At 40.9% G+C, this 24,827-nt stretch overlaps 2 protein-coding genes across 5 annotated transcripts; one reads left to right on the forward strand and one right to left on the reverse strand.

Moving 5' to 3' along the window:
• Positions 1–910: 910 nt before the first annotated feature.
• On the reverse strand, positions 911–5,072 carry RPL24 (ribosomal protein L24). Its single transcript, NM_001321597.2, has 6 exons — positions 5,023–5,072; positions 4,824–4,899; positions 2,957–3,067; positions 1,995–2,131; positions 1,536–1,599; positions 911–1,038 (listed from the first exon to the last, which is right to left on the reverse strand). Exons 1-6 carry the CDS (start codon positions 5,025–5,027, stop codon positions 958–960), a joined length of 474 nt encoding a protein of 157 aa, NP_001308526.1. The 5' UTR covers positions 5,028–5,072; the 3' UTR covers positions 911–957.
• A 55-nt stretch (positions 5,073–5,127) lies between these two features.
• CEP97 (centrosomal protein 97) lies at positions 5,128–22,257 on the forward strand. 4 transcript variants are annotated; one of them, XR_001469797.4, is made up of 12 exons: positions 5,128–5,418; positions 7,391–7,533; positions 9,100–9,258; positions 9,693–9,794; positions 10,187–10,300; positions 11,241–11,407; positions 12,036–12,200; positions 13,084–13,217; positions 13,369–14,125; positions 15,606–15,681; positions 16,425–18,038; positions 18,888–22,257. XR_001469797.4 is itself a non-coding variant. In XM_015297175.4 (12 exons), exons 1-12 carry the CDS (start codon positions 5,349–5,351, stop codon positions 17,559–17,561), a joined length of 2,496 nt encoding a protein of 831 aa, XP_015152661.2. In that variant the 5' UTR covers positions 5,128–5,348; the 3' UTR covers positions 17,562–22,257. The 4 variants fall into 4 exon arrangements, 3 of the variants coding, with proteins under 3 accessions (XP_015152661.2, XP_015152669.2, XP_416617.3); XM_015297175.4 differs by having other exon boundaries at positions 16,425–16,991; positions 17,520–22,257; XM_015297183.4 differs by having other exon boundaries at positions 16,425–16,991; positions 17,820–22,257.
• The last annotated feature ends 2,570 nt before the right edge of the window (positions 22,258–24,827 follow it).

Raw genomic sequence — 24,827 nt, forward strand, 5'->3', positions numbered from 1 at the left:
AAATCCTCCACCAGGATGAGAGCCTGTGAGCATGACAGCTCTTGCAGCTGAAGCAAGGTGTTGCCAACAGGCTGCCCTTGATCAGGTGGCCTGTAACAGAACCTAACCACCAGTTGTCCTTTTAATCCACAGGCTCTCATCCTGGTAATGGTTGTTTCTCATAGGCAGCTCTTCAGTCTAGCTACTTCTTAATGTAATACGGCAACTCCACCACCTTTCCTACCTTGCCTCTCCCTTCTAAAAAGCTTGTAGCCCTCAACTGCAGTATTCTAGCTATATGATTAATTCCCACCATCTTTCTGTGATAGCAATTTTAAGCTTAATGAACCTATTATAAGTGGCTTAAGCGCTGCTAATTAGATCACATTTGCAGAATAGCCATATTAGGTCAAACAGTGCCATTTAGCTCAGTAAAAGCTCAAAGAAAGAATGCAAGGCAAGACCTTAATAAGCTTTACCTGACAAAGGCTTCCAGCACTCAGTGGTTTTTACTTCCTAACTGAGGAGTTGAATCTCAACCTGTTTAACAGCCATGTGGTTTGTGAAATGTTCATTTCTGAAACCATTTTTTCCTTTTATCCTGTACAACACCTTGCAAACATCTGTTTTGTAACACAAGAAGTGTACTTTATGTCACAGGCTGCACTGTTTCACATCCCCTTCAGTTTGCATTCTGAACTTACAACTCTATGCCATTTGACATTCATGTAGAAGCTTATTCTGCTTGTGCACGTATCAGCTCAATCCCTCCTGGTGCCTGGACTACTGTATTCATTTTAAGACTCATGAAATGTCTTCTAGTATAGCAGATCCTTTAAGGAACTGAGCATTTTATGGCATGAGGGTGTTCATAGGTCTTTCATTCTCTTCAGCATCTGTCACACAGTTGAAAAGAACATGGCACAAGTTGTGAAAGCAAGTCAGATGTTTATTCAGTATGGCTAACAGACTGGCAAGCTAGCGCTTTCCACCAACACGAGGAGCAGAAACCTTGACTGGCTTCACAATTTTCTGCTTAGGTGCTGCCTTTGTTGGAGCCTGTGGGAGAAACAACAACATATAAGCAAAGAGAAACAAATTATCCACATTACTGAAAGCGTCCCTGTGCTACACTTACAGTTCTTTAGACAAAGGAGGCAATTTAAAAATCAGAGTTAACGGATTGTTACTACACATATTACTATAAGCCTAAAATATAGATGATGCCAACCTTTGGCATTAGGTCAGAAGCAGTACTGAAGAGCATGCTAGCGCTCACCAATACACTGCTACCAAGTCCCTAAATAATGTCCTATCTAGGCAAGTTGACATCCACACATCGCCGCCATCTGCTCAGAAAGTGGTTTACTGTAATATTTGCTCTCCCTCTAAGAAGTAGTTTGTTCTATTCAGCAGTTCACATGCGTATCCTTAGTGCAATAGCTTGGTCAGTATGCTTCCAGATCAAAATAGACAAATTAAAACACAAATTCCCAATTAAGTGCTGCAGTAGTGTTACAACACGGCATATTCCCAGTATACCCACTGCATCTTACCTTTGCAGCAGAAACAGCCGTTTTCTTGGTGGCCTGCTTAGCCTTCTTGGCTTCTTTAGCAGCCCTGTTAATTCACAGAAAAAAAAAGCTAATTATTCATGTCTGCCATTCACTGTTTCTTTGTCTCAACCACTGTAAGAGCTGCCTAAGATCAGGAAACAAATGCCTTATTTCAGGTTCATCCCCTGTATTCAGTGCCTCTCTAGCAAGACTACCACAGAGACAACAGAACTGCATGTGACAGAAAGCAGTATTTATACAAAGGGAGAGAGCAAGAAGAGACCCCTCTCTGCTGATAGTAACTCTTGCTGAGATTACTCAGTATTGCCTGCAAATACACTGATCCCCCCAAAAATGTTTGTAATACACAGAGCTCAGCTACAGCTCAAGACCTTGTAGGGAAATGCACTGGTAATATTTTAAATACCTGAGGATAGCCCCAGATGCTGGATTTCTCACCTGATAGCTTGTTCCCTCTGTGCTTTTCGTACTTCAGGCTTCTGGTTTCGCTTAGCCATAATCTCAGCTAAGGATGCACCAGTAATAGCCCTCTGAAACTTAACAGCACGGCGTGTGCGCTTCTTTTGTATCTCTTCCTAAAATGACACCATACAAAGACAATTAGCATTGTAAGATATTAAATAAAAGCCTCAAGACAATTAGAGCAACAAGCTGCTATTAAGACTGAAGGTATTACCAAGTTGTGTACAGAAGGATTTTATTCCTCATTTTGGACATAGACAATTCACTGATTTGCCAAAGCAGACCAATAAGCCATCAACTTTACTTCTCCAAATGAACTCACAGGTGTTGAGTCAGTGTTTCCATGTAAGCCTAACTACTCTTTTGCTGTGCAATGTTAAGCAAGAGACTGAAAATACCTATGTTAACATGCTGTATTTTTTCACTGCAATGACAACTGCATAACAATGACATTCTACTAAGTTAGAATCATTGAACTGTTTGAGCTGGAAGGGACCTTTAAAGGTAATGTAGTCCAACTCCCCTGCAGGAACAGGGACATCTATAACTACATGTATAAGTTTTCAGAAAGGTTATATGAACACATCCCTCACTCATCACACCCAAATCATCTGATAATCAGTACTCTATTACAAAATTCGGGAATCTCACAGTCCAAATAATTAAGCAGTCCACAGATTAAACAGTGCTCTCCCATCTTCTGTAAAGCTTTTTCAAATGAAGTTGTTTAAACACGTATAATTCAGAGGAATATTACAATCTGATGCACCTCCTGTGGTTCCGAGGGGACCCTCAGACATACTGACCACCTCGTTCTGGTTCTATGAGTCATGCTTTTGCTACCCATCAGCATACTGCAGTTACCTCCATTCTAACAGACCAATTACCAAGTTTTTTGCTGGAAAACTTGAGAGCAGCTTTCATTGGTATATACTTACTGACTGTCCTTTCTTGTGCTTACGCCTATACAGAACAGTCCAATTGATTTGACGGGGGTTTCTCTTGGAAAGGAATGCAGACTCACATTTTGCATTCAAGAATTGGAAAACCTAGGAAGAAAAGAAAGTATTTGTATATATTTGTATAAGGTTCATTTCTATGAAAGACGCTGTCATGCTTTAACATCAGCATATCAAGTGATTATTTCATTCAGTGTTTTTCCAACACTGATGCTTTTGTATTTCTTTACACAGATGACAATTATCTCTGAGTCCAGATTCTGTCCCCAGATTTTAACGTGGGGAATTTTGTTCCTTTGATTAAACTATCTCATCCCACTAAAAAGCATCCCCTGAATAATATTTTTCATGCAGAGTTATAGAATTACTCAGGTTGGAAAAGACCCTCAAGATCATCAAGTCCAACAGCAACCTAGCCATAGTACCCTAACTCTCACAACCCTCTGCTAAATCATGTCCCTGAGCACCACATCCAAACGGTTTTTGAACACGTCCAGGGATGGTGACTCAACCACCTCCCTGGGGAGCCTATTCCAGTGCTTAACCACCCTTTCTGTAAAGAAGTGTTTCCTGATATCCAAACTAAACTTACCCTGGCGCATCTTTAGGCCATTTCCCCCCTCCTGTCACCTGGCACCATTGAGAAGAGACCAACCCCGCTCTCGCTGTAAGCACCTTTCAGGTATTTGAAGAGAGCAATAAGGTCTCCCCTCAGCCTCCTCTTCCCCAGACCAAACAGCCCCAGTTCCTTTAATTGTGCCTCACAGGGCACATTCTCCAAGCCCTTCGCAAGCCTTGTTGCCCTTCTTTGGACCTGCTCCAGCATGCTCTGATGCTATTTTTTCCTGAGTAAAGCTCACAATGCTTTTTTGTTTTGTTTTTTTTTTAATCCCCATCACAATGCTGTACTGTACCCAAGGAGCAGCATAAACAGCCATATCCAGAAGTGCACAAGTGTTTGTTCTCAATTAACCGTGTCCTTTCTGTATGTGAGGGTCACACGTGGACATAAGCAACGCTTGGGAGACCAGCACTGCCCAACTTCATAGAATCACAGAATCTCAAGGTTGGAAAGGACCTGTAAGATCATCTAGTCCAACCGTCCTCCCATTACCCTTGCTACCACAGGAAACTGAAGGCAAAATTGAGGGGCTGATTTGCTACCAGTTAGTCAGGTTTAAGTTTCTCAGATTCTAAGGAGATCACCTCAAGAATTACTCAGTCCAATTGTTAACCTGTCATTTCTTAAGACACGCTGCACAGCAACACCACAGCAATGGAACTATAAACACTCACAGAATGGCTGGGTTCGAAGGGACCTCAAAGCCAGTTTCAGCCCCCTGCTGTGGGCAGGGCTGCCACCCACAAGCTCAGGCTGCCCAGAGCCCCATCCAGCCTGGCCTTGAATGCCTGCAGGGATGGGGCACCACAACTGATCCAAGCAGCCTGTGGCAGTGACAAGAACCAGAGCATCTCTTCATAGACACAAACATCATATCTCTAACCCTGCACACACAAAATAAGAAAACTAGATCCCCATGATCCATACCTAACACACTAGATGCACATCCCATTGCCTCAGCAGAGCTCAGCATTAGAAGCAGAACCTTTAACTAACATTTTCTAAGCCACCCCTCGCACATCACAGCCGCACACTAACTCAGGCTTCCCGGCACGCACAGTTCCCGTGAGCCGGGCCTGCCGCGCACTGACGCCAGCAGCACAGCGCTGCTCCCGGCAGCTCACAGCGGGCGCGGCCCGCAGGCCCCGCTCAGCACCCGGTTTCCTCCTCGGCAAGGCGAGGCCTCGCTCCTCCGGTACTCCGCCAGCCGCGCCGCGGCCTCACCTTGCCATCCGTGCGGGCGTAGCGGCGGCCATGGCCCGGGTAGATCTTATACCCGCTGAAGCTGCACAACTCGACCCTGCGAGGAAGACAAAAGTTAGCAGAAAGCACAGGCCAGCGGCAGAGGGTTCTGCAGTCGCCCCGCGGCCTCCCCGCGGGGGATGGCGGCGGATAGGGCGGCCAGGGCCGCAACCCTACTCACTTCATGATGGCGGCAGGCGGGCCGGAAAGGACGGCGGCCGGCCGGAAGTGGGCGTGGCGACGGCGGCGCGGGGTATGCCGGGAGCGCTCCGCCTACGCAGCGCCCGGCGTGAGGCCGCGGGCTGCTGAGCAGGGTTCGTTGCGGGAGCTTCTGCCGGCTGCTTCTGGGTCCCCTTAGGTTTCGCTGCGCGACCCTGGGCGCGGGGACAGTCACTCTACGGGGACATAAATCAATCGTCGTAACAACGGGAATTTTCTCGTCGGGGAGCGAGGCGGCCAATCGGCGCCCAGCGTCCGGTTGCCTGGCGGCGTCGGCGAGAGGGAAGCATGGCGGCCACCGGAGCGGGGAGCACAGGAGCGGCGGCGCGGACCGGGCCCGTCTCGCCGGCTGCAGGGGGTGAGGGGACCTCCGCGGCCTCACGGCGGGGCGGGTGGACTGCAGCCGGCGGCTGGCGTTTGTTTGGGTCGCCGTTGTGCGGCGCCGAGGGGTGTGGGGCGCGCGGTGCGTGCTGGGAGATGTAGTACGGCGCCGAGGGGTGGACGCGGGGCTGCGACTACAGCTCATATTGGGAGGGGCGGGGAGGAAGATGTGACAGGTTTCTGGCACTGTGTGCTCAGCACTGAGGCTCTTCAGGGCTGTCAGGTGACCGTGGGTTTGAGAGGCAAGCAGATGTGTGGCTGGCAGAATGGTGTGGCAGCAGTGTTCATCCCCACCCTTCACACAGCTGAACCTTAGGGGCCTGTGAGCTGTAAGGTTCTTCGAGTACAGAGGCTACACTGGGGTAGGGGCCCTGTGTGGAACATGCTGTTGATGAAGGGAGTGCGATCTACAGACCAGGTGCCAGGAGGCAAACAAGTGCTGTAATGGTGTGTGAAGTGTGTAAAATGCAGAGCAGGGAGCAAATACGTGGAAGCAATGATTGGTGGATGTCACTCACCACAGGTACCCAGCCGTTCAAGTTCCTGTAGGCATCAAGTGATATCCTCTTAACTCTATATTGGCTTTTCATGGAACGTTTTAATCAGGTGTTCCACTAATTAAATACTATTCTATTGTATTTACAATTTGTTGCTGCTCAAATGTTACCTATGCTGTAGCATCGCTGTATGAACAGGTTCTCTGTGTGACTTTTCACCGGGTGCCTTACTGGAGTACACAACATTTTGCCTATCAACACATGTACAAGTGCCACAATCAGGCATCATGCACTGACTGGTTTGGCCACTGGACTGCAACCTTTGGCCCCAAATTAGATATTTTCCCTACCCAATAAGTTAAATACTAAGATTAGGCTTCACAGCAGCCAAACTGTTAAAAGTAAGCGTGTCTCTTAAATATTAAATATTTAAACTAATTTTAAGGGGGTGAGTGTTAATGTTTGTTTCTTCTGTCAGGTTTAAGCACCTGGCTTCTCCTAACTGAGGGGTGTCAGTTTTGGTTTTACAGTTGGAAACCTCCTCTTTGAGTTTGTACTGGACTGTGCTTCAAAAAAATTTGTATAGACTAATAATGTCTTCCCTTTGAAGCAGAGAAAGGAAAAGGAGGAAACAGCAGATGTTTATTCAGTGGCCCAGCCTTTCTAGGACTTGTTCACAAGGCTGTTTCTTTTCCTCAAGCTAAGAACTGTCAAATGGACATTGAACGAATAGGAGTTAGGTGCCCTCATCTTCAGATGCCGTATGAGGGTGTTTGATGGAATGCTCCAGGGAGGTAAAGTTTGTAGGTTTGCACAGCTTTCCTGAGCAACTAAAGTCTGGATGCTGCTTATCCCTATGTCACTCTCCTTTATTATCCTTTACTGTTGTTTGTTGTTTGTTTAGTGACAGGTATGGCTGCTGTGCCTGAGGAGTGTGACCATACAGCTGTGTGTTCTGGATGTTTTGGGTATGCCTGCAAATAGGTATTTAGATAGAGAGCTCCTACACATAGGAACCACTCTAACTGTCAGGCTACTTAAAATCTAAAACCATTGAAGACATTAAAAAATATAGATTTTTCTTTTGAAATTTGGGGTTTTGAGGATCACACCTTTAAATTTAGCTTCGTGAATTTCACTCAGCTCAGCCTCACACTTAAGGGGATCTCTCTGTTACTGTTACTGCCAGAATTTAGCCAGAATTCTTTATTTGGACAGGGACTGGCATCTACATCTTCCAATAACTAGATGCTTTTTTTCTAATGTATTTAGTGTGAATTAGTGAATTTGCTTCAATTCTAAGTGGAAAAGAAGGTTCATTTTTATCACTAAGTTAGCTGTATGTGTTACAAAAGCAGATCAGTTTGTCTTACTCTGCATTCTCAGTACACATTTTCATATGTCAAGTATTGAATTTGACTACTTTCTGTTTTATTTTTTTCTTATTCTAAGGTTTGGTGGTTAACTGGTCGGGTCAAGGATTGCAAAAGCTGGGTCCAACCTTACCCTGTGATCCTGATACTCACACTCTGATTCTGGACAAAAACCAGATAATTAAATTGGAACATTTGGAGAAATGCAGGAATCTGATGCAGGTCAGTGTCACTTGAGTTGTATTTGCTGTGATGTAATGGTACTGTGGTGCTAACTGAAGTATTGCTGCTATAAGGCCACGTTATACAACTGAAGTCAGTCAGCAGTTACTGTCATCATAGGAAAATTAAGCAATTGTGAACTAAAGTAGAAAGCTCTATTTTCAACATAGCTCTGCAGTTGGTGGTGGAGGAAACTGTTTTGCTAGTTTCTTAGGTAAGTAAGATTAATGTAATGTACCTAAGAACGTTTAAAAGGGTCACTGACCTGATTTCGATACTTTTTAGTTTTTGAGTACTTCATTTCTATAACCTTAAAAATAGCTGTGTAGTTTACATGGAGTAAAGATAAACATGCAGACGTACTTACAGGACTCTCCCTGGTTGGGTTTCAAAACTCTTCACAGAGAAGAAGCGTTAGTAGCCTTAATTTACAGGAATAAATGAATAAATAAGCCATATGGATTAGGTTTGAAAAAAGAAAAGAAAAAGAAGAAGAGAACAACTCAGCAATTAGAAAATACAAACATGTGAAGTGGGAGAGATCTGTGGTCTTTGCCAGGGGAGGTTTAGGTTGGATATCAGGAAAAACTTCTTTACAGAATAGGTTGTTAAGCACTGGAATAGGCTCCCCAGGAGGGGATTGAGTCACCATCCCTGGATGTGTTCAAAAACCATTTGGATGTGGTGCTCAGGGACATGATTTAGCTGAGGGTTGTTAGAGTTGGGGTAGTATGCTTAGGTCATGGTTGGACTTGGTGATCTTTAAGGTCTTTTCCAACTTGAGCACTTCTATGATTCCATGATTCTTGTTAGCATATTGAGTTATGTAGGCGCTGATGTTTTTTGTGCCTAGCTTTAATATGCTTAATTTTGAAACATCTCATTTAAGTTCATGAGGGTATTAGTAGTAGCAATATTAAACATGTACATGATGCTAGCAGAGATCAGTGTTAATTCCACTGGAACAAAGCTGTACAAGTCCATGTTAAATATCAAAAGTGCCTCCAAGTAGTCTTGAAGGAGTCACCTTCACAACCTCTAGAGACAAGCTAAACAAACTGACACTGGAGAGGGTTCTTTTAATTGCTACAACAAACCCTCAGCAGTCTTCTATCTTCACAGTTTTGATGTTAATGAGTATTTCTTGTGTTCTGTTAGCAAAGGACTTCTCTGAGAATCAGGAAATATATTTTGTCCTATGACATGACAATAAGTACGGTTTTACACCAGGAATGTTACAAAAATTTGTACAGCAATTTCACAATTCTGTTTTTAAAAGCTTATTTTCATATGATGCAATTCCTTGTTTATTCCCCTCCTTTAATTAGCTATTGATATGAGAAAGTCTTCACAATTCTACAGACTTAATGGAAATCTACTTCCTTTGATGATTAGTTTATTTCTTGTCTCTTGCAGTTTTTTGTGTTTATAGTATTTGCTTGAAAATTGAACATATACACTGAAGTAGTTCCTGTTGGATTGGATTTTTAGCTTGATAGACAGCCTATACTATCAGTAGAGCTTAATCGTTGGAACTGTTTCCTTTATCTCTGTGTCCATCTGCAGTTGTCTGTAGCCAACAATCGTTTGGTACGAATGATGGGTGTAGCAAAACTGACTCAGCTCCGTGTGCTCAACTTGCCTCATAATAGTATTGGGTATGTAGAAGGGCTGAAGGAGTTGGTGCACCTGGAATGGCTCAACTTGGCAGGAAATAATCTTAAGGTAAAGTACATAGAGTTTTATACGTTTTTCAGAGTCTACCACAGTAGAAATTTGGAAAACACAGTGAAGATCTTTACAAAGTTTCATTCTGTTCCACTGCAAAGAAGTCTGAATTTCTGCTTCTGGTTTTAATGGGAACGAATGTCGAACCTTCGTGTCCACTAATGGAAATGGAAGAGGGCAACTTTTGGACAAGAATTGGCTTGGGGTTAAATAAATTGTAGCTTGACACCAGCATGTAATGAGAACTGGGAGATAGCCTACAAAACAGGAAAAGAATTACCATCTTTAAAATTAAACTGAGTAAAAACCATGATGTTAATGTTGGGCTTGTTATGCAGTGTTGTTAGCTCCCCAGATAATTTTCAATTATTGACACCTCTTTTGATTGAATGACTAAAATAATATTGCAATTGACTCCTTTATTTTTGTAGGCCATTGAGCAAATCAATTCCTGCACATCTCTTCAGCACCTTGATTTATCGGACAACAACATATCTCAACTAGGAGATCTCTCAAAACTTACGTCTCTGAAGGTAGATGCACTTCTATCTGTTTTTCTTACATTCTTTGCAGTGAACATTTTCGTTTAGAAAATTGTTACCTTTTAAAGCATTAATTATTCAAGTGCTAGATTTTAAAGCATTCTAATTAATCCCTACGACTTTCAGAAGGAAGAATGTAAGAGGTTTTTTGTTGCTTTCAAGTTGCACAAACTGGGTCAGTGATTCTTAAGCAATCACTAATGATTTTGATTAAGGTAATGCTGTAAGATAGCTCTCGTTTCTCATAACAGGTTATGAATCGAGACAAAGCATACTGCTAAGTCTTTTATCACATGCACTGTATAGAGATGATGTTTCAAATAGACTTTTGTTGTTGCTGTTGTTCAAAAATGCATTTTTATCACTGTATTTCTATTTTATAGACCTTGTTGCTGCATGGAAATATTATAACTTCACTTCGTACTGCCCCCGTTTGCCTACCTCACAATCTGACTGTTTTTTCTTTGGCAGAAAATGAAATCAGAGACTTAAATGAGGTAAGATGTAGAAAAATGTATGACTTTGTCTTTAGTGAGAAAGGAAAGAAATAGCTGGATAGTTCTTTTGAGAACGTAAGTGGAATAGACTCTCTTCTTCGAAATAATCTTTGTTAATAGAAGAAACCTTTAATTCTCTGTGTAATAACTATATTTGCTCTAGCTGTGCAAGTTAGGTAACAGCTTTTTACATTTGTCCTTACCGGACTTCTTACTATATTTTATGCCTTTATATTATTTATGAATGTCTTACATTTTGAGGACTAGATTCACAGAAAGAATTTCCTCGTTATCCAAAGGTTGAAAATGGAGCTGATAAACTGCTGCAGAGGGTTTCTGCTGCAGCTCAGCTGTTCTGTTTAGAACATGGTCTCTAATCTCCCATTCAAACACTATGTAAGATAAATGAGTATTCTGTGATTTTTTTTCTTTTCTTTCTTGGATTTTTGTGTGTGTGTGTGTGTGTGCATGTGTGACTTCCTCCTTTATCTATTCCAATATGAGGAAAAAACACGTTCGTTGGACATCCATATTGGAAGAAAAACCTCATTTGGTAATGCATTTCTCTCTTCTCCAGTGTTGGGCAGTGTTTCTCAGTTTTTCTCAACTTTTCAGATTGCCATTGTTTTGTCAACATCTCCATAGCATTCCAGTTTACTGCAGCAGATACACCTTCCTATATGGGAAAGCTAACTCCCGAATTTTAAGAGAAACTAATGCTTTCCAAGAACTATACTACTTACAGGAAAATTAAGAGGCACGTGATGGTAGTTGATAAAAGACCATTTAAAAGATACTCACGTTTAACAAGCAAAGGTGATTTTCAATGTGATTGTAATGTTGTTTTTTTGAGATGTATTGCTGTAATTAGGCAGATTGTTACATTCTGTAAGCAGCTAATGGTTCTCTTCAGTTAACAAATATATCTTGTTTTCTCAAGGTTTCCTTCCTGGCTTCTCTTCCTCAACTGAAACAGCTGTCAGTAATGAACAATCCTTGTGTGATGGCCACACCTTCAATCCCTGGCTTTGACTACAGGCCATATATAGTCAGCTGGTGTCTCAACCTTAAAGTTCTTGATGGATACATGGTTTCTCAGAAAGAAAGGTAATGTGATACTTCTAAAGATATCAAGTAAAGTTTGTGTAAGCTGAAGTTTCATTTTTATATGATTAAAAAATAGGAAAATGCTAATGATCTGAAATTGTTTGTCTAGCTAATGCCCATTTGAGATACTGGCCAATTAATGCTGTTTTTGCAGGAGTTTTCATCTCTTATAGTGGTATTATTATATAAAATCACTTAAATAGGAATGTAAAGTTAAGGTTTTCTCTTATTACTTGAATCACAGTAGCACTTGTACAAAGCCAGACTGTGGTAGCGAATGATCAGTGGTCTGTTATCTCTCTCAAGTTCACAGTCTTTGACTTTGGGGAATGAGATAATAGGCAAATATCAAAGCTGTTATCCTGGGGGAAGCTCAAGCATGCCCTTTTGTAAGGAGTCTTGTTTGCATGTAAATTTCTTCATTTGGCTTTTTTTTTTTTTGTGACAAATATCATTTTTTTTCATCAGTCTTTACTGTATCACTGTGTATATCACTACTATCTGTATGATAGTGGAGGTATCTGGACACTGTTCACATTCAGTGTTTTGGTAGCTCTTAGAGGAACAGCACTCAAAGAAAAGTTGTGGGATTTATGCTATACGTTAACAGTAACTGTCTTCCCAACAGTTTGAAAGCAGAATGGCTCTACAGTCAAGGTAAAGGAAGGTCATATCGACCTGGGCAGCATGTCCAGTTAGTCCAGTACTTGGCTACTGTTTGTCCTCTTATATCTACGTATGGTCTCCAGACTGAAGAAGATGCCAAACTGGAAAAAATACTGAGTAAGCAAAGGTGAGAACTTCATGCTTCTCCATTGTTAGAGAATGCAATTGTTTGTCTCATTATGTATTAGATGTTTCCTTTCAAGTGTTTTAAAGCAATAGCAAGAGAAGAAGATGGGAAGAGTAATGGAGGTACAGGATGAAGGGAATGAGGAGCAAGAGAGCAGCAGGAGTGTTTGCTGGGCACTCTAGAGGCAGTCTGTGCTCTGTAGAACATTGAAGGGGATTTGTTCAAGGACTGTAATTAAAACAAACTCTACCTTCTCAGATTTCTGTCACAAAGAAAAAACGTATGCGCACGTGATCTTTAAGGCAGAGTGAGTTTCTAACATCTACCTCATGGTCTCTTAATTTTGCTAGGTTGAAATAGCCTTTCTCTCTCCTCAGATTGTAAAGAATGACTCTGTGGCAATGCTGTTACCTGATTTTGTATTAGGGTACATGGTCATGCTTTTGGATTAAGTCATTTTCAAGCGTAAGAGTCCGTTCCTCAAACTCTTTACGCATACAAGCATAGCGTGTCCTGCAGTAGACACTTAAAATATCTGTATACCTTGCTTGTGTATAGAAGTACTCCATGGTTTTCAGTCTATGCTCAGAATTGCATGCTGGATTTTTTTCTTATTCTTTTATTTTTCTGGTTACATGTATATGTAATGAAAAGAAAGAGGCAGAAGGAAGGGGAACAGGAGCAGCCTGTGCAGTCCCCTACTTTGTGAGTAGTCCTGTTATTAGGCGTAGGCTAGCACCTACTAGCTATAGCTAGCATCTTGTTTTAGAACGGTTTGACTTCTTGTTTACTTCAAAGTCGTCGATAGTTTATTGCAGATGCCTCGTGTAAAAAAAAAAGTAAAAATAATTAAGTATAAAATCTGCTAAAACTTTGTGCTTAGGCTCCACCAGAGGCAGCTCATGTATGAAAACCAAAATGAAGGGCCAACTGCATCTTCTGCTTCCAACAGAACTTTGCCAGTTACTTCTGAACACAGCAGTCCAGCCCATCCACCACAGATAGTTCTTGAAAGTGGTAAGATGTAAATTTGCACCTGTGATCTCTTACCTGTGGGAATAAAATACAGATTTATTTATTTTTTTAACACAAAGTATCAATTTCTGTGAATTGAAGTATTTTATTGAAACACTGTGAGACTTCTGAAAATGTCTTTCTGCCTGTCTAGAACGTGTCATCCAGAAGAATTCCTGGGTTGGACCAAGTGTGAATGATGATCATTCCTATGCAGTAAAGAACACTTTTCTTCATGAAAGAAATTGTCACAAGGAGCTGTACCTTGAAGACATACAGACTGATGAAGACAAACTAAATAGCAGCCTGTTATCTTCAGAGTCCACTTTCATGCCAGTTGCTTCCGGATTGTCTCCAGTGTCTCCTACTTCAGACCCGAAGTTATGTGGAATCAGTTTGGACCTAGAAGATAACGATACTACTGTAATTGAATTTGCAAAAGACGCTAATAGAGGAGAAACAGTTAACAAGCAAGAAGAAACTTCTTGGCTTACAAAAGAGCACTCCAGCAAAGTGACAGAAGGTGTGGAAACTCAAGAGCAAATCAAAGACAGGGTGCAGTTATCACCTCCTGATCTGGTAAAAGCTAACCAGACTGATGCAAGCAATTCTTCAGCATCCTCTGAAGACCAAGTTCTGCACAGTCGACCTGGCAACTCAGTAGGGGCTGAAATGAGAGTTACAACGCTCTGTACTGAGCAGGTGGCAGGAGAAAATTCAGATTCTTTAGCTGCTATTGATCAAGGTGCAGATGAACTCCAAAGAATGACTAAAGCAGCTACCAAGCTTCAAGCCTGCTGGAGGGGGTTTTATGCAAGGAACTACCATCCACGAGTCAAGGAAGTGCGATATGAAATTCGACTGAGCAGGATGCAGGAGCACATAATTTGTTTAACTGATGAAATACAGAAGTAAGTTGAGGTTGTACTATGCACTTTTCAAGTCTGAATATAGCTTGTTCCAAGCTAGTTCCGAAGTGCTATAAGTGGGTCTTCATATAACCGCACACAGTAGGACCTAGCATTAATGATACAAAGCCGTGGTAACAGTAGAGGAAGAATTCCTGTAAGATGTAGTGGTTATGCACGCATGTAATTTCTCACTCTCTCTTCATGTCCTCTGTGAGCAGGTTGGATTAGTATTAACTTTTCCAGTTCTTTTATTACTTGGACATGCGTGTTTTGCTGCATAATGGAAACAGCAGTTGTAGATTATGAGGTTTTTGCCTTACTCTCTTAGCAATTACGAAGTCTCTAAGTGTTGGTATGGAGTCATTCGTCTGTAGCAGTCAGAGGAATGATTCTCACTCTGCCTTTCATGCTATAATTTTCAAATATGATTCTGTTTTTTGATCATATGAATCTATGTTTTAAGGGGACTGTTATCAAAGTTTCTCAACTTCTAATACAGAAATTGTAGACTCACTAATATCATTCAGGATCAGCCTGGGAACAGTTTGACAGATCCCTTTCATTTACTATCGTAAATAACAAAAGTTCTGTGAATCAGGCTGAGCTCTTGGTGAACCTATAGAAAATCCCAGTGCTTTCACATTGTACCTACACATTTATCTTGGTGGTATCAGGTGGGGAAGGCATAATTTGAAGTGCAGAAGCACTATTTTTCTTCCTGTATTTCCTTCCTACTACAGGAGAAAGAGACACAAAGCTGGTGAGGGGTCTGGAGCACAGGCCTTATGAAGAGCGGCTGAAGGAGCTGGGATTGTTCAGTCTAGAGAAGAGGAGGCTCAGGGGAGACCTTATTGCTCTCTATAACTACCTGAAGGGAGGTTGTAGTGAGCTGGGGGTCGGCCTCTTCTCTCGGGTGACTAGTGATAGGACGAGAGGGAATGGCTTCAAGCTGCTCCAGGGAAGATTCAGGCTGGACATTAGGAAATACTACTTCTCTGAAAGGGTGGTCAGGCACTGGAACGGGCTGCCCAGAGAGGTGGTGGAGTCACCGAGCCTGGTGGTGTTCAAAGAGCGTTTGGATGTTGTGTTGAGGGACATGGTTTAGCGAGAACCATTGGTGAAGGGCAAATGGTTGGACTGGATGATCCTGTGGGTCTTTTCCAACCTTAGCAATTCTATGATACTTGAAGAGGTCAGGTTCATTATGCAAAGAGACCCTTGAAGTATTAGCAAGTCAATAGGTGTTTGACAGCAGAAGGAAACCAAACTCTAATTGTTACTTTGAAAAAGAAATGTATACATGAAAGCCAGCAACTGGATATTGATGACAAGCCAGATGGCAATAAGGTCTCAGTGTTGGGTTCTATGATGATTTCAGAAGGTTTTTTTTTTTGTAAAAAGGCATCTTTATGTATTCTTGTTGATTTTTATAACCAGAATATTATTTAATTTGCATAATTTTGGACATATGTTCTTGCAGACTAAGAAAAGAAAGAGAAGAAGACAAGATTCAGAGGCTTGTACAGGAGGAAGCTGTCAGATTTCTTTGGAACCAGGTAAATAGCTTTAGTCCTCTTATTTTTTTTGCTTATGAATTGAGAAGATATTTCGTACTATAGAGCGTGAAGAGATGGTGAATATGGTTCATTCTTCCAATTACAAACTTGGTGGCTTACTAGAATCTAATTGCAGTGAGTTTGGCTGTTCTTTTATTCTGGGGAAAAGTAACATTCAGAAGTGTTAATACAATAAATTGTGTTTGTAACTAAATGATAAAATACAGTTTGATATGAGAAGAAGGACAAAATGCAAGGAAAACTAAACAAGCACAGTAGGCATGAAATATGATGCGACTGCTAGATGCTTAGGGCAAACGAAACAGTGTCAAGCAGTGTTGCTTCTCAGCAAATCATTTCTAGAGTAGAAAATATATATATTAATATATATCTTTTAGTAAGCTGTTATTCCTTTCCAAGCTAAGACTTGTTTTCTTAAGAATGGGCTATTTTTAAAAGGTTTCTTTTCTTTTTGTCTTGAAGAGAAGATTCCCTTTTTTCTTTAGGGAAGGATGTTCTTCTTTGCTTAAAATATCAGGACTGTGAGCTCTATAGGTGTTGGGCATCTAGTTTAAAAGCTATTATTTAACATTGGGAAAAAATATTATCCCCAAAAGTATAGCGAAATGTTCTAGTTCAATCTTGAATATTATGTTAGAGCTTTGTTGCCAATTACAATAGTCTAGAAACCTACATGCTTTTCAAGCTTGACATTATAACAGCATTCTCTTTATACTTTACAGGTTAAATCCCTTCAGCAGTGGCAGCTTACAGTGACACAACACTTAGGTGCCACTTGTCCACCTGGGACCCCTTCAGCTGGTACTTCTTGTCTATCGGAACCGTCGGCTCAAATATCTACTACTGAGCAAGAGACCCCATCAGATGTCAGTTCTGCTTGGTTAACTCCAGCTAGTCATGTTCTTCAAGAGAAGCCTTTGTTACAGTTCCCAGATTCTGGCTTTCATTCTGCCATGGCTGACCAGACTCATACTGGTGACTTGGGTAGCTATGAAAAGAGTTTAACGGAAGGAACTGAGGCCTCTCTTTCAGTGGAAACTGTCAAACAGTGTGGCAATTCTGTTTCAGAACGTTCTTCAGATGTAGAAGATGACCATGGGGGATGTGAACAAAGAGAGAGCTCTAATAATGAGCAGGACAACAGACTTCTACAGCAGTATTTGGAATCTGTTGAGCAGCTAGAAGAGGCGGATGAAGGGACAAACTGCAGTGATGAAAGAGAAGAGGGTGGCTGGCCGCAAATTGATATTTCAGCAGAGAGCCAAGATTCTTCATCTGACATTCTCTCTGTAGGTATCCCTCAAGGCACATCTTCCCCGGCACGAGGTGAAATGAGTCAGACACCTGACAGCTGCAAACTAAATTCAGGAATAGGTGAAGGGAAGCAAACAGACTGTGATTCTTCATTTCAGATGCTGCATGTTGGAATAGCTGTATAGTAGGCTCTATTTCACTAAGGACTAGGGATTCCATTTCAGTTTTGTTTTTTTTCCCCATTGATATAAACTTATTTCCATTATTTCCATTATTGTGTGCTTGGATTTTATTTATTCATGTTTTATACTCAGGTTAACAATTTGTTTTAGCATTCTGCTCATGTTGCTGAGGACTGACATATACTGTGCTAGCTTGAAATCACCAAAGTTCTCAGTGGCTTTCATTATGCACTTTATTTTCTAACACGTAGCTGATATTCTAGTAACTGGCTTCCTTGAAATTAGTTCTGGAGGGGCGCAGGGTGGTGTTGGCTGTAAATTCACACCAGTGAATGTTTCAGTTAGTCTTGTGATTTTTTTTTTTTTTCCTTTTTCTTCTAGAAAACAGAATTGAATCCTTACTCTGCAGAGAGAAAAATCTGATGAAAAAAGATGAAAGCAGTTACCTCTCAGAGTTTTTGACCACAGCAAGTGTTAGCTAGTGTTTCAAAGATGTGTTCCATGAATCCTGTGTCCAAGCCAGTGACATCTTTTTGTCTTGTACTTGAAACTGCTGGCTCGGAATTTGGTCAATTACATAGATTCTGAAACAATGACTTAGAGAAGTCAGACCTTAGGGAACTTCAAACAAACTTTGGTCTTTGATTTCCCTGGGGTTGAATTTCCCTGTTTTTTTCTCAGGTAAGAAAAAACTCAAAGTGGAACCTGTAGCAGCCTTTACTAAATCAGTTTCAAAAGTGCACCTGATCTGGGAGCTTAGTTTCCAAGAGTACACTGCTGGGCTACAGCAGCAGAGTTAATGATACGTATTTTGCCTCCACGAGGTTGCTAATGTCATTTTTGGGATTCGTGACTTTCTAGACCTGGGTGTGTTTGATGGATCACAACTCCTATATACAGGTATGGATATTAAAAGCAAATGTCATGACTTAAAACTATTGATATCTCTCTTGGTTGTTTTTTGGGGGGTCATTTTTCTTTTTTCTACTTTTTGGTATTTGACATTCCAATTACATGTAGATAAGAAACTATTAATTGCCTGTCGGAAAATATGCGTAGTTTCCTAAACTCTGCTTTCCGATTAAACTCCAGGCAAGGAATTGCATTTGTATTTTGTGTAAGCCATTTATTTATTTATGTTAATTTTTTTTTTAGTGAAAAAAGGTCAGGTAACTTAATATATGACAAAAGTGGGAAGGGAAATTTGTTTTGCCAAACAATTTGAGATGGATATTAGTAAAGGAAAAGCTGACGTGACTTTTAGGGGTAAGTTAGGTTTGCTATTATTGCGTTTTGCAACATGCAGTGAAAAGCCAGTGTTTCAACAGTTTGCTTAGACTAATTTCTCCAAGAACAATACTGCCAGTCACAAAGACATAAACACGTATGCTTACCGCATCTCTCCGAACACACAGATTAACTTCTGGTGCTACTGTGTCACTGAAATCAACTAGTGCTGTCCTAAAGTAACTCTTCTGACCATGTTACCGTGTAAAATAATACAGTTGTTGTAAAAGCTTCTGTTGCTTGTCTATTTTAGGTTCTGAGCTGAAGTTTGTCATGGTTCAGATGTCTGGCATGAGGCCAGCATCCGCCTGAGGCCTCAAAATAGCCTTTCTTTAGAACATAAGTGGTGTATTGGAGTTGTACCAACCCTCTACACAGTGGTAGAGTTCACCTTGGAAGATTAAAGCTCTGTATATAGAGCAGCCACCATCTTTTGTTTATCTATTTGGTTTTTCTTTCCAGAATTCTAAGGCACTGAATGCTCAAGAGACCTGCCATTGTAGCCTGGCTGCCAACTGACTGTGCCTTGCATACATGAGAGCATTAAAAAAAAATGAGGTGGTGTATTCTCAGTGTGATGATTTTTCTAACTCAACCTAGTTTACAGCATATTCGTGGTGTAACCAGATTCATCACTAATCTTAGAACTTACATGCTTGGGTGTTGAAAGTGGTAGAGGTGCATTGAGTCATCGCATTATCTAACTGGCTGTACAAAGCAATGTGTAGTCTACCTGGCCATACCCTTGTCCTCTGAAGTTTCTCACCATGTATTTGAGTTGCTCATGCTTGGAGATCTCTGCAGTTCTCCTTGACCATCAGTCTGTTACCAAGATCTCGTGAGCCTTTTAAGAGACTTTTTAAGAGAAATTATTTGTCCTTGAATCAGTTATTGGACAGTAGCATCTGAAGGCAGCAGCTAGGTATAAGAACCAATAAGTTCTCTTTTGCAGCAGAGTGCTTGATTAGCCTGTGCCAGATCTGCAAAAAACTAGACCACTGTCTGGATAAAAAATGCATCACTGAAGACACCACAATGCTATAAATATTTCTGTTTTGTGCCAGCTTCACTTTTTTGGCAACATTCAAGAAGAGATACAGCAAATTGTGTACTGTACTATAATCAGATATATCTTATTTCTTTGTGGAGAGCTTTGCAGTACCATAGACTTTTTCTGATGTTCTGTAAAACATCTTGTATATGCATAAGATTGGAAGGTACAGAAATCAAATACAGATAAAACTTTGGATTAGTATTTACAGGGCTAAACGTAATTAGTTTTTACATGCACAGAACACTTTCAATCTGGCCATTGAAACATATACAGGGAAGGGCATAATAAGGGATACAGTGGCAAGATAAGGATTCGAACGATTCATACTTCAGAATGGCTTCTTTTCATTCTGAGCTCTCAAAAAAATCAGTATATGGAAATGTATACATTTAATATATAATTTAACATTTGTTCTTGTTTGTCTACTTAAGCTTTCTTCATCCAAGTCTAATTTTTTTCCATGGATAGGGATGTACAGCTCCCTTTGAAGATGATGGTGATTTCATAAAGGCTGAATATATGAAAATCCATGTCTGAAACTTTCCTGTATTAATACTGTATGTCTTTTGGTGGTTTGCTTTTGCAAAGCTTTTGTATTCAACAGAAGAATGTACTCTGTAGGAAGAAGGGTGTTTTTTTGGCATGGACTGACCCCTCCAGTGCTGATGGAAGAGGTTACTGCTGGTTATTTGTTAGGCAGTCTGACAAATTTGGCTGCTCTGCTGTGAGCGTGGTTTAAGCACTTTGTTAATTTGGTTATAAAGATTGGCTAAATGGAGCTTTGACTACTTAGAATGATGAACCAACACAACCAGCTTTGCCCCTGATGAGGTAATTGGCTCACGCAAACCTTTCAGTTAGTCTGGCAGAGGTGACTCCTTTACTTGCTCTTCTCAAGAGGGGCACAAGGACAAAGATGGCAGTGCATTTCAGTGTATTTTCGGGTTTAATGTTTCGTTGATAGTAACATCAACTCATTGCTATTTCCCTTTTCTACCAAGTACGTTTATATTTTACAGATACTGCAATCTTCCATGTAATCAAGAATGCCGTTTTTCTAATGTATATAATGTTTGATGCTGTTCAGATGATAGTTTGAAAAGTAGAATATTATCGAAGCAAGCATGTTCACGCTTTAGATTTCAAGTTTGTTTTTTCTAAGGTATTTGGATTGTATTGATTCCTCTGTGTGTTAGGTGACTTTACAGAGAAAAACGCAAGGCAGTGCATCATTAATGAAAGCAGGTGAGCTTGTGTTTCTGCATTCTTCCACCAACTGCACTTAATTGTCACAACTCTGTTCTCCATACCTGAAACTCTAATGGAATATTAACCTGCTGAATGAATGCAGCGACTCAAACATTTTATTGTGGTGACTGTTACTGTGTGGTGCTATTTTATAAATGACATAAGCATGTGCTGCAAAGGTGGGGTAACTTTAAGATTCTGAACATTGACCTGACTTTTCTTTTACTTAAAAGAAACAGGGTCATACTTCAGTTGAGTGCTTGTGAACTGCCTGTTTAAGTTGGGATTTACCATTATCTACATCTTCGGAAGTGTTCTTATATCACAAAGCAAGAAGGCTTTAAAACTCCAAACCTGATTTTGTTGCTTCTAGAACACAAATATCTTTCAGCTAATACCTGAGATAGTCCTCGCTACACTAAACGGTGGAAGTTTAACAGGTTATAGTTAAGTTCCTTAAGCCACCACAGACTCTACTACTTGCATGCACCAATTTAAATAATGCACTTAGCAGCCAGTCTGTCTGTATATATCTGGTTTTCCTGAATAATGTTGTATGTTACTGAGTTTGCAATTTATTCCTGGTTTTTTTTTTTATGGATTTGTAAATATTGTCTGAAGAATTCCAAGCTTAATTTCTACTAGCAGCAGGTCATCTGAATTAAAATTGAAGGTACATTCCTTTAAGACTACGTGGGAAGTTTTGACTGGATTTGAAGGTATAGTGTGTCTTTCACACACACTTTTTCCTGAGAAGGTAGAATTGTAGCAGTTAGTGGAGACTCACTGAATGATAATAAAATGTAAAATTGTCCTGCATTTAACCAGTGTAAAAGAAGCTTATTTCCTTGTTATTTTCTTCTTCTTTTTTTTAACCTTAAAGACTGTGCCACCCAAATAAATACATGCAAAGTGTTTGTGAGTTCTCAAAATCTCCTTTAGCAGTTGCAGGATTTTTTTTCCCTCCCGTTTGCTTTTCTAAGACAAAATATTGGAGGGAAAAAGAGAAATCCTGCTTTCTGTAAACCTGCCAAAAAATCAGGACTCTTTCAGCCTGTTTTTAATTGCTTTCTTTGTTTCGGTTAGGGAAGAAGCACAGGATCCTCAACTTGAGAAATCATAAAACAGCGTTTATCAGGAAAGGTGCTTTACTTCTTGGAAAGTGCCAAACCAAATTTTATTGTATAAATTAAGAGTTCTCAATAAGGAACTTTATTTTATGACTTCATTGCATTTATAAATGTGTGGGCCAAATTCACTTGTAGCATAACTCTACTGAACTAAATTTTGTTAAGTCTTTCACAGTAGTACTCTACCTCTAAACTAGAATCCAGAAAAATAACAATTGGACTTTGATTTGCCTTTCTACTTCTAACTATTTTCTGTCAAGATTGATGGGTCGTTTAAATTGGTACAGTTCGTGTGTTTTCTATAAGTGTTTACATTTTCTGAATTTATTGTTTCTTATAAATTTTGTTTGTACCTCTGAGTTTTGAATTTTAAATAAATGATTTGTATGTTTATTGAAAATGTTAATTGGTACTTTATCCTGACTCTTACAGCTGCTAGTCATTGTGTTACAGTTGGAGGGCTCTTTTAGAGACAGACTGCTCAGACTTGCAAAATAATGATGGCAAGGTAAGCATTAGCATTCATGAATTGGTACACTGCGGTGTCTAATAGTCCACTGTGCTAAAGGTAGGGTACTGAATTTATACTCAGCTTGCTAGCAGATGTCACTGAAATTGGGATTCCTTACTTACAGTCCTTAGGTTCAATCACTGGCCCTCTTTTTCATGTTGTTAATGGTCTGTTGCGTTTAAAGTAAAATATGTGGCAGTATTCTGTGCAGAGTTCTCCAGAAGGAGAATCATAGGATCATCTAGGTTAGAAAAGACATTCAGGATCAAGTCCAACCACCAACCTGACCTACTGAATCTCATTGCTAAACTGTGTCTCTAGTGCCGCATCTGCGCCTCTCTTAAGTACCTCCAGAGATGGGGACTCTGCTCCTAAGGCTTATCAGAAAAAAGATGATTGCCAATGTGCTTTAACTGCATTCAAGCACTGATCCTTCTGATGTCTTTGCCTATCAATTTCTGTTGTATCAGCTGAAGTTCTCCAGTTCCATGCTGCTTTATTTTCTGATGTCTGAAATGCATGGGAAATGAGCTCAGGACATTACTGCTCAAGTGTGAAGAGGCTGTGAGATCTGAGGAGAAACAGGAGATACTGAGAACATCTGTGGCCTGAAGTCTTTTCTTTGATCAGGCCGCACCTCGAGTACTGTGTCCAGTTTCGGGCCCCTCACTGTAAGAAAGACATCGAGGCCCTGGAACGTGTCCAGAGGAGGGCAACAAAGCTGGTGAGGGGTCTGGAGCACAGGCCTTATGAGGAGCGGCTGAAGGAGCTGGGATTGTTCAGTCTAGAGAAGAGGAGGCTCAGGGGAGACCTTATTGCTCTCTGTAACTACCTGAAGGGAGGTTGTAGTGAGCTGGGGGTCGGCCTCTTCTCTCGTGTGACTAGTGATAGGACTAGAGGGAATGGCTTCAAGCTGCGCCAGGGAAGATTCAGACTGGATGTTAGGAAATACTACTTCTCTGAAAGGGTGGTCATACTATACATAATCAGGAAAAAAGAAGAGGGGAAAGATTAGTTATTTTTCATTAGTTGTCTTTCAGTATTTGTTACACCCCTCTGTTGTGACAAACCAGGAAGGGTGTGAGGTATAGCAAAGCGCAGTGACAGCTGCTGAAGATGTAGGTTTTGGAGGCTAATGAAGACTAGATGTTGCTGGTGGAACAGTCCTTACAGAGCCATTGACGTTGAAATAACTGAAATGCAAATTGCCTCTTACAAGGTCCCTTCCACAGAGTATGCGGCAGATGTTCACTTATCAATATGCGGCCTTGTTGGGCACAAGGACTTAACAGGACAGAGATTAGAAAAACACATCTGATTCACTGTTAGGCCATCACCAAGACTAGCTTCAGTAATAAGTAATTTATGGGGAAAATGGGTGTAGGGATCCCTCCCTATTTTTGAGGGCCGGTGAACTGCAAAATATCACAAAGAGCACAATGGTATCTATTTCCTCTGACATGAGCTCAGGTTTTGGTGTTGACGTCATCTTCCATCCCCTCACACCCTTTGTCATTTTAGTTACAGACAGGGGCTTATGCCTAACATTGAACGCTGATTAGATGGTTTTGCCTGGGGCCTCACTTTGAACTGAGGGGGCTGTAAGAGGCTTTGAAGCACCACAAGGCCCAGGAAAGAGGCAAGCAAGTAATGAGCCTGTTATGAAGTCGGTAGACAGTACATAGAGAGGAGGAAAAAAATCAATACAGGGTACCTGCATTTTTTGTTTGCTTATGTAGCCAGATAACTTTTCAGGTCTTGGCTGGTAGTTTATACATAGGTTGCTCTGAAAGTAATGCCTCCTATTTGTTTCTATGGAAGCTACCACAGGTACAAAGAGCACAATAACACTGTTGTATAGAGCAGGTTCTCAATTACACAACAGTATTTTTCAACAATCACCACCATTAACTGATTCACATGGACGAGCTGATCAAAACCCTCTTCATTTCATGGTGTGACAGCTGTGCCTGGCCATCCAGAATGTGGTCTTCAACACCACTGTTGCCACCACTTTGCCACCACTGGTGGAACATACATACACCTCCTGCCATCTCACTGTGCTCGCATCCAATTTGGTCCCTAGAAATGTTCTGCAATTGCTGATGGATGTCAATGGGTGCCATTTTTTTCCACGTGGAAGAACTCAGTGATACACCTTTGCTTCATCTGCACTCCCATGTCAGACACCATTCTATCAGACTGCCCCTCTGCTGCCATCTGCCACACAGGAACAGTGTGTAATGGAAGACGGGTGTGAATGTTCTGCCTCTACTGCCATCCCACCAACATCTGCCTCTGGCATTGTGGGCCAACATAATAACATAGGAGGTATTACTTTCGCAACAGTCCTCATATTACTAACAAAAGATGGTGTCTGCTGAGACTTTGTTTTTCATCTCCATCAGGTAGTCAACACTGTAACGTGGAAAAGGAGAAGTAGAAGCAATGTCACTTAA

Source organism: Gallus gallus, chromosome 1 (assembly GCF_016699485.2).
Source record: "Gallus gallus isolate bGalGal1 chromosome 1, bGalGal1.mat.broiler.GRCg7b, whole genome shotgun sequence".
In the NCBI taxonomy this organism is placed as follows: domain Eukaryota; kingdom Metazoa; phylum Chordata; class Aves; order Galliformes; family Phasianidae; genus Gallus; species Gallus gallus.